Source organism: Medicago truncatula, chromosome 5 (assembly GCF_003473485.1).
Source record: "Medicago truncatula cultivar Jemalong A17 chromosome 5, MtrunA17r5.0-ANR, whole genome shotgun sequence".
Taxonomy (NCBI): domain Eukaryota; kingdom Viridiplantae; phylum Streptophyta; class Magnoliopsida; order Fabales; family Fabaceae; genus Medicago; species Medicago truncatula.
Window position 1 is genome coordinate 43,036,179 of NC_053046.1, and position 12,440 is coordinate 43,048,618.

Genomic DNA, 12,440 nt, shown 5'->3' on the forward strand with positions numbered 1-12,440 from the left:
AGTAGGCTACCTGATAAAAAAAAAAATTTTTTTTTTTTTTTTTTTACAAATATTTTGTGTATCTATTAAACGAATTTTAAATTGGTAATATATGTTTATATTTCCTATAAATATTTTAATTTTTGCCCACAAGTCTAGTTCAATTGACGAAATGTCAAAATTGCTATACCCGACATCGTCATTGGGATTCGAAACACAACCCCTCCACTTGTGCGTGTGATCTTCAATAATTATTCGTCATTTCGTCTATCTATAAATAAAAAAATCCAACTTTTCATTTTAGTTTAAAAAAAATTTCTTCGACTTTTAGTCGTCTACAATTTTGATCTTTCATGTGTACCTTTTAGATTTTTGAATGAGTTTTTTTAAGAAATGTTTAGAATAGTATAACAATATCTCTTAAAAAAGTAAAAAATTGTTTAACAAAACATTAATTAAATATGAATTTGTATGCATTAAAAACATAACAAATTATATTTACTTCATCTCTTGTTAAAAAAAGTGTAAATTTTGGCAAGAGAGAATTCTATAATATACCAAATATGACTAACAAAAATTTAAATTTTGAATAATACAAGTGATCAATTGACTTAAAAGCAGGATAAAAAGTAGTGATAAAAAACTTTAAGGGGACTAAAAGTAAAAAAAAAAAAATTAGGGAGACTAACATGAAAAGTTAGAATATTTATATGGATCAAAATATATATTTAACCTTATTTAAATTCTTATATTATTTAAGTAGTTAATATACAAATATTCATTTTTTTTGAAAGGAATATACAAATATTCATAAATGGTGGAAAAATATAAGAAAAATATTTACATATATTCAGTAGTTTGAAGCAATGCTGCCAGAGTTACAACAAGTCTCGTCCATTTTTTCTCTTCAAAAAAAAGAAAAGAAAGTCTCGTCCATTTTTTGAAGATCTTCATCAGGAATAGAAGTTGCACCTATTTTTTTGTTTTTGTTTTTTGTTCTTAATATATATTATGCAGTTTTAGTAACTATAATCAATTTTTTTTTTTTGGTAGATAACTATAATCAACTTTATTACTATACTATAAAAATGGAGTAATAATGTATTTGGTTATGCATGCTAAATACGTGCTCTAGCATTAAAAATCAAACATGTTTGTCCACTGTATGAATATTGTCAGGACAAAAAAGTTTTATACATATTACCCTAGCTGCTGATAATTTAGTATTACATCAAAGTACTTAACAAATTTTAGCCTTGTAACCAAAAAAAAGTACTTAACAAATCACAAATGTGTATTCTGCCTATTCTGATCAAAGTTTTTTAAAATTTTATCAAAGTTTGATAATTATAAAATATGTGTGAGGCATTCAAAATCAAACATGTTTCTCATTTAGAGATGTAAATTGATATTTATAGATACGGATGGTGTGACATTCTTACGAGAGTTTTAAATTAACTTTGAATATTTGTCTAATTTCTCCAACACAGCCTCAAAATTTTAAGTTTTATATTCTTTGATTATTAACCGTGTAAAACTCAAATGAGACACTTAATGTGAGACGGGGAAAGTAATATGTTTTCACGAAATTTTGAACTTAATTTAAAGTTGCATTGAAAATTGTGTGATAGAAAAGTTGAAAGAAAAAAATTAAAATTGTATTGAAAATGTAAAGTGACATTCATTTTGAAATATATTTTTTTGGCTAAGGTGACACTCATTTATTATTATTATTAATCATATAAATACAATGAACAGTGCATATATTGTATTTTGTAAATAAATGAAGGAATGTGCACACAACATAAAAAATTGTGGTCTAGTGGGGTCAAATGTACATCCAATGGTTAATCTTACACGTACCCAAGGATACCAAATCTCCACCGTTAGATAACTGTCCATTCAGAATTGAAGCGGCACGCTATATTTCATTTAATTTATTCATTTGAAATCCGTATTTGAAGTCCGGATTATATAAATTGTCAGAAACAACAACCCCACTCTGTCACTCATAGATAAAAACCAAACATCTCAATTTAGCAAGAAATTCCAAAGCTTTTTCAATGTTCTCTTTCAACTTCTCAGAATCTGTAAGTTTCCGATCTTCATTTTTCTTCACTGTTTTAGCTTTCTCTTGAGTTCAATGTTTGCATGTTTCATTTTTCTGAAGTTCATTTTTGTTTGAAGTTAAGGTTTTTGAAAATGATCATTTTTTTTGAGGAAAAATTAAAACTTTTATGGTTTTTATTTGATGATTTGTGATAATATTCAACCCCATTTTTTGTTTTGCTGCTAGGGTGAAAAAAGGGTACAATGATGAATAGAAAGTGATTATTAACCATAAATGTGCTGTGTTGTTGAGTTTTTTTGTTCAACACTTCAACTATGGTTGCCCTTGTTTTGCATGAGCTTGGTTTTTTTTTTGTTTTCTTTGGAACTAGTGCAAAATTGGAATTTTTTAGTGTTTTTTTTCTTTTTCATAGCTCAATCATTCATGTACCCTAGCTGGGTAATGTGTTCTTTATCTTGTTTTGTTAAGTATCGCTCATAGGTACTAACAAGTGGACATGGTTGAACGAGCGGAGCAAGTGAGACCTTTCCGCTTGTTCAACTTGGTCCAAAAGTTTGTCGTGGGAACTGTGGTTACCCTAGTAGGGTTCAAGGGTAATGTTGGTAGTCTGGATCGTAGTATTCAAATACAAGTACAATGTAAACCCTAATCAAACTTTCACTTATAATACAATGGAACTGAAGTTGATCTGCTGCTAACGATGCATACGACATTGGCCGAACTTCGTTAACAAATACCATGTTGTTCTAACATTTTTTCATTGATTTGGTGATTAGTGATGAGGTTATTGCAACTTGTATTAAACTTGTCATGCCATTGAATATATTTGGTTATTTCAGTTGGGATAGCAATTGGTTTTTTATTTTTATTTCGTCGACATGTTTGAAACAGTGATGTAAATTGCGGATAGCAAAAAACAGCGGTTTGCTCAAATTCTGCTATGCAGCAGTGCTATAGCGCCGCTATAGTCACCATTTCACAATATTTTGTACTAAATGGCGTATCATAGAGAAATAGCACTATAGCCACGCTATTTAACAACACTTTGAATCAATCATACATTTTAGGAAAAATTATAATTTGTATTGATATTGTGTATTCTAGGTTGGAAATACCAAAAGCTTATTGAAGCTCACAAGAATTTTGCCTCTTTCTTTTTTTGCATGTTGACATTGATGATGTTCTTAAACTAGTTGTTTTATGTTTTTTTTTTTACACTGATAGGCTTAAGTTGTTGAATTCAACGAAACCAGTGAAGTGCTTAGATAACATTGGTATGGGTGAGGAAGAACCAGTTAATACAGCTTCCAAGACTGACATTAGCATGCTAGGGAACCACCTAGATGACTCGAGTGAAAAGAAGGACCTGGAACCTAAGGGAGGAAAAATCTTTGAGGATAATGCTGTCCAAGATTTGAAAGAGGATGGTATAAAAGCAATGGAAGTTGATAAGAAAGCTGATGGGGAGGAAGTACTAGAAATGGATAAGCTAGCTGATGATGGTGATGTTGTAACAGAAAACGCTATCAAAGCTGGGGATGGGGAAGGAATAAAAGAGGATGAGAAAGTTAACGAAGGGAAAGAAATAAAAGAGGACAAGCAAGCTGATGAAGGAGAAGAACTAAAAGAGGATAAGAAAGACAATGGAGGGGAAGAAAGAAAAGAGGATAAGAAAGTTGATGTCGGGCAAGAGGTAAAAGAGGATAAGAAAGTCAATGAAGGGGGAGATATAAAAGAGGAGAAGAAAGCTGATGAAGGGGAAAAATTGAAAGAGGATAAGAAAGACGATGCAGCGGTAAAAATAAAAGAGGATAAGAAAGTCAATGAAGGGGAAGAATTAAAAGAGGAGAAGAAAGCTGATGAAGGGGAAAAATTGAAAGAGGATAAGAAAGACGATGCAGGGGTAGAAATAATAGAGGATAAGAAAGTCAATGAAGGGGAAGAATTAGAAGAGGAGAAGAAAGCTGAAGGGGAAGAATTAAAAGAGGATAAGAAAGTTGATGCTGGGGATGAAATTGAAGAGGATAAGAAAGATGATAATGGGTTTGAGGATGACAAATTGAGTGAGGAAACTGAGCTTAGTAAAGAAGAGAGAGAAAGCGTTGAAGCTAAGAAGCCTGAATTAGATGCCATGGATGAAGAGAGTATCCTTGAAGGTAAAGACGAGGGCAGTGAAAAGGAGAAAAGTCAAAAAGACAGAGAGGATGATAAGGATAAGGTAGATAATAAGTCAAATGAAGAAAATATCAAAGTTGAGAAGAGATTGAAAAAACGCGGGAAAGGAAAGGTTAATGGGGAGAATGTGAAAAAGAAAATGAAGGAACTGAAGAAGATAGAGGATATCCCTGAAGCCAAAGATGAGAGCATTGAAAAGGAGAGAAGTCGAGATGAGGAGGTGGGCGATAAGGAAAAGGTTGGTGGGGAGAATGTGAAAAAGAAAATGAAGGAACTGAAGGAGGCAGAGCCAACAACTCCTACAACCAACCGTCCTGTACGTGAAAGGAAATCAGTTGAGCGGTTGGTAGAATCATATGACAGAGATGCATCCAAAGAATTTCAAATTGAAGAGGTATTCATCTCAAACTCATAGTTAGCCTTAATTGTGTGTTATATTCAAAACATGTTTTTCTTATAGTTTTTCTTTCACTTTGCAGGGTCGTGGCACACCTTTAAAAAATATACCCAATGGTATAGTGTTCCATTTGTTTGAATTCTTCTTTCCATTATGGTCTATGTATTCTCTTTTATTACTTTTTCATGTCTATAATGCACTTTATATCTTAGATACGTGTTTCTGCTTCTTCTTATCAGCTAATAACTTTATGACTCTTGTGTTTTATGCTTCAGTGGCATTTAAATTATCTAGAAGGAAGGTTGATGATACTCTCAAATTCCTCCACACAATCCTCTTTTGTAGGAGAGGAAAGGTATATCCTACTTCATGAACAATCTAATTTTTTCATTTCAGTCATTTTCTACCACTTGTTATGTGTTAAAATATACAGCACCCCACCTCTATAGTTAAGAATATAGGAGAGTTCATCCTTATACTGTTAAAATGTTACCCTTACCTTGTATAATGAAATTAACAGATCAAACAGATGTTATTATGCTTCTATTTAACTAATGTTTTACTATGCAATTCGCAGGCAGCTGTGATCAAGAAAAATATATTAAGGTTTTCTGGTTTTGTGTGGCATGAAAATGAGGTATGTTTGTAACTTGCAACCAGTTCATATATAACAAAATAATGAATGCTTGCTTTTATTCATAATAAAGTACTTTATTTAAGCTTCTAAAACCAAATATTGTTACTGCAGGAAAAGCAAATGATTAAAGTAAAAGAAAAATTTGACAAATGTAACAAAGAGAAGTTGCTGGAATTCTCTGATCTGCTTGACGTACCAGTTGGCAATGCAAATACAAGGAAGGTTTGTTGGTTTAAACCCTGTTGACACATTTGTTGTTGTGGCAGCCTGGCAGTGCTGATAATAACCATATTCATGCTGTGCACTTTGGACGCTACTAACTGTATTTCATAAATATAAATATTTGACTTCTATTTTTTGAATTTTTGTAACAATACAGGCCGGAATACACATTAATTAGATAAACCCTGGCAGTTTATCTATAATGAATTACTCATGCTTTTAACATATTGATTATCTCTTTTCATATTAATTTTATACTACTATTATACTCGTGTCATTATATCTTGTAAATCTTAAGAATTGTAGTATTACCACAATATTATAGATGCATCCGTCAAGGAATTTCCAATGCAGTCCTTGATGCTTTTTTTGTTAACTTAACATCTCTGTTGTTTCACGTGCTATTATCATCAATTATCAATCTTCTACATATGCAGGAAGATATTATTGCAAAGCTAATAGACTTTCTGGTTGCTCCTCAAGTCACAAAAAGTGTATTACTTGCAGAACAAGAAAAGGTTTATTATACTTCCCTTTCTTTTCAACTTTTTCCCCTAACCTAGTGTGCTACTTTATTCTGTTCTTACTCAAGACAAGTGTATCTGGTTCAACTATTCATGTTATTTATGCTTTCCCTATTTTCAGTCAGCTAAAGAAAAGCGCATAGCAAAACAAGGCTCAACGGGATCTGGAACACCAACGTCAAGACGTTCTGCTAAGGTGAGATTTCATGGTTTTAATTGCAATACTTTGTAATGTAAATTTAGATATATACCATAAGTGGTAAAGTGATTTATAACCAATAAATTTGGCTTTCTAACCTTCATAGTATATTTTTCAGAGTCGGAAGAAAATTGAAGATTCTTCAATAGCAGAGAAGAAAAAGACTGCAACTGACACAGAAAGTGAGTCTGAGAAAGATGAAGAAAACAAAGAGGAAAATGAAATCGATGTTTCTGACAAATCTGAAGATGAGAAGGTCTAATATACTTCCTTTTTCTTTTCAACCTTTTCCCCTAGTGTGTAATTTTATTCTGCTTTAACTTGAGACAAGTGTTTTTTGGTGCAACTATTCATATTATTTACGCTTTTCCTTTTATCAGCCGATTAAAGGAAAAAAGCACATAGCAAAACAAGGTTCATCAAGATCTGGAACAGCATCGTCTAGACGTTCTGCTAAGGTGAGATTTCATTGCTGAAATTTGAAATGTAACTTTAGATATACGCTAGAAGTGATAAACTGTTTTTTTTTAGAGAAAGTGGTAAAATGCTTCAAAACTAATAAATTTGGCTTTCTAACCTTTATGGTACATTTTTCAGAGTCAGAAGAAAAATGAAGATTTATTTGTAGCAAAGAAAAGAAAGACTACAACTGACATAGAAAGTGAGTCTGAGAAAGAAGACAATAAAGAAGAAAATGAAAACAATGTTTCTGAAAAATCTGAAGATGAAAAGGTCTATCATACTTCCTTTTTCTTTTCAAACTTTTCCCCTGGTGTGTTATTTTATTCTGTTTTTACTTGAGACGAGCATTTTTGGTGTAAGTATTCATATTATTTATGCTTCTCCTTTTATCAGTCGATTAAAGGAAAAAAGCGCAAGCTCATAGCAAAACAAGGTTCATCGAGATCTGGAATGGCCACGTCAAGACGTTCTGCTAAGGTGAGATTTCATTGTTTTAATTACTGAAATTTGAAATGTAACTAGATATGTGATGGAAGTGATAAAATGCTTTTAAACCGATAAATTTGGTTTTCTAATCATTAGGGTATATTTTTCAGAGTCGGAAGAAAAATGAAGATTCTTCCGTAGCAGAGGAGAGAAAAGGATCAACTGACACAGAAGATGAGTCTGAGGAAGAACAGAAGGATGAAAAAAAAGTAGAAGACAATGAAAACACTGTTCCTGACAAATCCAAGGATGAAAAGCCCAAGAAATCTGAAAGTGGGGATAAAAATGATTCTGATAATGAATCTGAAGATGAGAAGAAAGTGAGTGAAAGGAGTAAAACATCTTCCAGAAGGAAAGAATCCGCTGCACAAAGCAAAGCAAAGAAAGCAACAGATAAAACAAAACCTCGCTCGGCACAAAAGCAAACTTCTAAGAAGCCATTGTCTACACACTCTGCATCTGATCATGGTGATAGTGATGGAAGTCCCAAGGTCTTTTCAAGGAAGAAGAAAAATGAAAAACAAGGAAAGCAGAAGACCTCAACTCTCACCAAGTCTTCCTCCAAAGACAAAGCAGGTATAGACTGTGAACTCTCTATCCTGGTTTTGAGATGGGCACTAACCTGCCCGTCTGCTTTTCTACGTTTTCTTATACGCTTACTTTTATGGTTAAATATGGTCCTTTATAATGTTTTTTTTTTTTTCCAAAAAAAAGGTCCTTTATTATGAATATCGTTCCTATTTCTTTTTTTTTTTGAGAGGTTTAATATTGTTCCTATTGTAAGCTTCTGAAGCACGGTTCCTATTTTATTTGGATTTTACAATATTTTTTAGTTGATAATCTAAAAAATATTATAAAAAGGATGAATAGTGAATAAAATATTTTAAATGAAGGGTAAAAATATAGCAAAAAAAATCCAGCCCAAGTAGATGTATTCCCTTTATATATTGTTATAGAATTCATCAACAGATATTACGTTTAGCACACCTTTCGTGTTGTAGTGATCAGTGAAATTAACTACCATTTTTAGCTTAATACATGAGCTAATTTTTTTTTCACTTTTCCCATTAGCTTAACTTCTTCCTCTTATGTAGTTTATAAATCTTCTTTCTGTATTTGTCCAGAAGAAAAGGTTACCGGCAGAAAGATCAAGAATAAAGAGAAGTCAGACCCGAGTGATGATCAGTTACGCAAAGCAATATGTGTTATTTTTAAAAAAGTCGACTTCAATACTGTAAGTTTCATTATCTTTGAAAGTTGTTTGATTCCTTCATCAATAACTAGTGGAATTTATAGAGCTAGATTAGCATTGCTGCTGTGTTGATCCTACCTCTTAATGTTGATTTTAATTTTAATAAATTATGCCTCTAGTGAAGGTTTTCTGTTGTTCATTCAAAATTATAACATTTTTTCTCACTTTTGCAGGCTACATTTGCCGACATTTTGAAGCTACTCGGTATGTGTCATTCTGTATTATTACCTTTTTTGTCCTTGGTTTAAGTTTAATAATGATATCTTTTTGAGTTGCAACTGTCAGATTACAAATGAGTATAACTTTTATGGCTTTAAGAGCAAAGTTTCTTTATTTATCAATGACTGAGAATTTTGATGATAGAAATTGCACAATATTCATGAAAATAATAGAAGAGTTTTGCCTAATTTTATTTTATATGACTAAAAAAATTGCTGACCATTGTTCAGGTAAGCAATTTGACGTGGATCTCACCCCAAGAAAGGCATCTGTAAAGACTATTATTCAGCAAGAGCTGGCAAAACTAGCTGAAGAAGATGAAGAAAGAGAACAGAGAGAGCGGCGTGGTGATGCCTGACCGAGGATTAGGTTTGACTGCTTGGAGATATATACATAGGGTATATACTTTTTGACTGGTTATGCATTTTGGGTACATTTTTTAGAGTAAAAGTTGCTATAACTTCTAATTCTTAGCATCAATAGAATCTACGGGGAACAAGCCAGTAGTTTCAATTTTTTTTTTTGTGGTGGCTTTTGTTGTGCTACCAGTAATTATGCAGTTTCTTGGTTCCACAGAAACACAATATGTAGAGAAGCTTTTGTGGAGGCTTTTGGTGTGAATGTGACTGATCAATACTACTTTAAATTATATGTCTGGTTTAATGAATATTTGAAGTTGTCACCTTTTTTAGTTGTGCATATTTATATTTCTTTTTAATCTTCATAGTTTGTTGCAAAATCGTGTGTTTGACTTGTTCAACAGCAATGTCATAGTATTTTATATGATAAACGCCTATTGAATAAGCTTTTAACTAAATTACTTGCTTGTTTATGGGTTGTAGACAACATATTTTTGTTTGGTTAATATTCTGGACAGCTGAGATATGTATTGGGCATTCACAGAGTATTAAAGTATTAGAAGATTGTCAAAGTTGCTGTTAAAAATAAATTTAAATTCACTAACTCATAATTGAATTCTCAACCCTTTTGTTTTATACTCATTAGATATTTTATAACCCCTAAATGTAACATGATATTATGATCACTTTGGAAGCCATTGAGATATGGACTGGTTGTTGATTCAATTTGTGGTAGATTCTCGAATAACTATGTTGTTTTTGTAATTTGAAAATTACGACAGAGCTTTGAAACTATTACCGGGTGAGTCACGACCAGGTCGCTTTCTTTAAGACGTTTCGCGACACTACCTAAGTTGTGCAAAGTAGACTAGCAACCGCGCCGTCTCTACGATAAAACAGCCCAGATTCTAACTGTACGATTAAAGGCTACACTGCCAGAAATCGCTCGAGAATAACACCTCAATATGGTTTTCGAAAAGTTTCGAAAAACCACTCTAATATGGTACGTAGACCACTCGATAAACCAAAGAAGGAGGAAAGAAAGAACGGTTCGTTAAAACAAACCGCGGGAGGGAGAAGAGAGCAGAGAAAACCAGAGAATGTGATCTACCCGATGTGGGACATAGAATTTTCAATTCACACTTTACACTAGTTTCTCCATCCTTGTGTTTACATTCCAAAGGCTCCACAAACTCCCTAGTATACTCCAAGTTTTTTTTCCATTATACACTAGTGTTCCAACAATCCCCCACTTGAATTCAAAATTGGTTTCGAAAGTTATGTTTTAAACGTTTCTTAAAGATTGCTAGTAAACAAAGGTGTCGCCAACAACTTGAACCTTTGCATAGTGAGTAGTATTCCGATTAACAAGAGTTGCTTACAGGATTGAACTCTATCTCAGACATAGGACCCACACACAACCTTTTCTTAGGTGTTTTCTAAAAAGCCCGTGCGTTAATGGCCTTGCACGTCTATCCCAGTTTTAACGAATGCTCTAAGAATTCTGCCTCAAAATTCCATAAGAACCGGCCTCAGTTCTACATACGTATAGGTGAGTCTATCAGAAGTACTCCTGTAGCTATGTACTTCACTCCATAAGAAGTATAGATCTCATTAAGAGTTTATATTATCTCAACCTTCGGTCACTGCAGGATCATGCGTTCTCATAGCATGTTCTATCACTTGTGATTTGTTATTACCCATTGAACCTAGTTCTTGGGATCTCCAGTCATTTAGGTCGGGTTTCCATCACTTATGATCAATAGGCATTAGTCCCATCCTACTGGATGCATTTGCGACTTTCTCTCTGTTTAGTCCTTTCGTCAAAGGATCAGCTAAGTTTTCATTTGTTCGTACGAAATCTACTCTTACCGTTCCGTTCGAAAGATATTCTCTTATCGTGATGTGTTTTCGTCTTATCTGTCGTCTCTTACCATTGTAATAACGATTCTCAATCTTTGCGATAGTCGCGGTACTATCACAATGAATTAACACAGCTGGTAACGGTCTCTCCCATAAAGGGATTTCAGATAGCAAGCATCTTAGCCAACTTGCTTCTTCACTAGCAGCAGCTAGTGCTATCATCTCAGATTCCATTGTGGACTGAGCCAGAATGGTCTGTTTCTTGGATTTCCAGGAAACAGCTCCTCCAGCAATGCTAAATATATAGCCACTGGTCGCTTTGGAATCATCTGATAAGGTGTTCCAATCTACGTCACTGTATCCTTCAAGCACTGCATGATATCTTTGATAATGCAGTCCTAGAGTCATGGTCTTCTTCAAGTATCTCATGACTCTTTCGATAGCTTGCCAATGCTCCATGCTTGGCCTGCTCGTAAACTTGCATAATAGTCCCACGGCGTAGCCGATGTCGGGTCTAGTACAATCAGTGGCATATCTGAGACTGCCAATGATGCTCGCATATTCAATTTGTCTAACACTATCTCCAGTGTTCTTAAATAGCTTCACACTTGGGTCACAAGGTGTGCTCGCAGGTTTACAATTGAAGTAATTATATTTCCTTAAGATCTTCTCAACGTAGTGAGATTGATTCAAGGAAATTCCATTATCAGTTCTAGTAATCTTGATTCCAAGAATTACATCTGCTTCTCCTAGGTCTTTCATATCAAAGTTGTGGCACAACAATGATTTCACATCTTTAATGGCATTAAGGTTTGAACCAAATATGAGTAAGTCGTCTACGTATAGACATATGATCGTGCAAGTGTTATTTTCGTACTTGGAATAAATACACTTGTCGCTTTCATTCACCTTAAACTCATTCTCAATCATAAGATTTACGAATTTCACATGCCATTGTTTCGGTGCTTGTTTTAGACCATACAAAGATCTGTCTAACTTACAAACTTTGTTCTCTTGTCCATGGATTACGAAACCTTCAGGTCAGTCCATGTAGATTTCTTCTTCTACTTCACCGTTTAAAAAAGCAGTTTTTACATCCATTTGGTGTACTCTCAAATTGTGGATGGCCGCCAAAGAGATTAGTACCCTAATGGACGTGATTCTAGTTACAGGCGAATATGTGTCGAAGAAATCTACATTTTCTCTTTGTCTAAAACCTTTGGCTACAAGGCGTGCCTTGTATTTGTCGATTGACCCATCAGGTTTTAGTTTCTTTTTCAAGATCCATTTACAACCTATAGTCTTGCATCCAGGAGGCAAGTCAGTTAGGTGCCAGGTTTCGTTGGACATTAGAGAATCCATTTCATCATTTATAGCTTCTTGCCATAAATCAGCGTCAATTGAAGACAGAGCTTCCTTGATGCTTGATGGATCCTCCTCTATAGTATACGCCACATATTCGGGGCCATATTCTTTAGCAATTCTTGCTCTCTTACCTCTACGAGGTTCTATAACATCTCTTTCGATGTTTTCATTGCTTGTTATGATTTCAGAAGGTTGATCAAGAACTGAGTTATCGGTGCCCCCACTATTAC

General features: G+C 33.7%; 1 protein-coding gene across 4 annotated transcripts; it reads left to right on the top strand.

Moving 5' to 3' along the window:
- Positions 1-1,924: 1,924 nt before the first annotated feature.
- On the top strand, positions 1,925-9,314 carry LOC11423522 (myb-like protein X). Of its 4 annotated transcripts, none has more exons than XM_024783698.2 (16): positions 1,925-2,069; positions 3,275-4,619; positions 4,705-4,738; positions 4,898-4,977; positions 5,200-5,259; positions 5,371-5,481; positions 5,919-5,999; positions 6,127-6,201; positions 6,323-6,460; positions 6,585-6,662; positions 6,802-6,936; positions 7,060-7,143; positions 7,263-7,728; positions 8,277-8,386; positions 8,578-8,608; positions 8,854-9,314. In XM_024783698.2, exons 2-16 carry the CDS (start codon positions 3,327-3,329, stop codon positions 8,979-8,981), a joined length of 2,904 nt encoding a protein of 967 aa, XP_024639466.1. In that variant the 5' UTR covers positions 1,925-2,069; positions 3,275-3,326; the 3' UTR covers positions 8,982-9,314. The 4 variants fall into 4 exon arrangements, with proteins under 4 accessions (XP_024639466.1, XP_024639467.1, XP_039690833.1 ...); XM_024783699.2 differs by having other exon boundaries at positions 8,280-8,386; XM_039834899.1 differs by lacking the exons at positions 6,585-6,662; positions 6,802-6,936.
- The last annotated feature ends 3,126 nt before the right edge of the window (positions 9,315-12,440 follow it).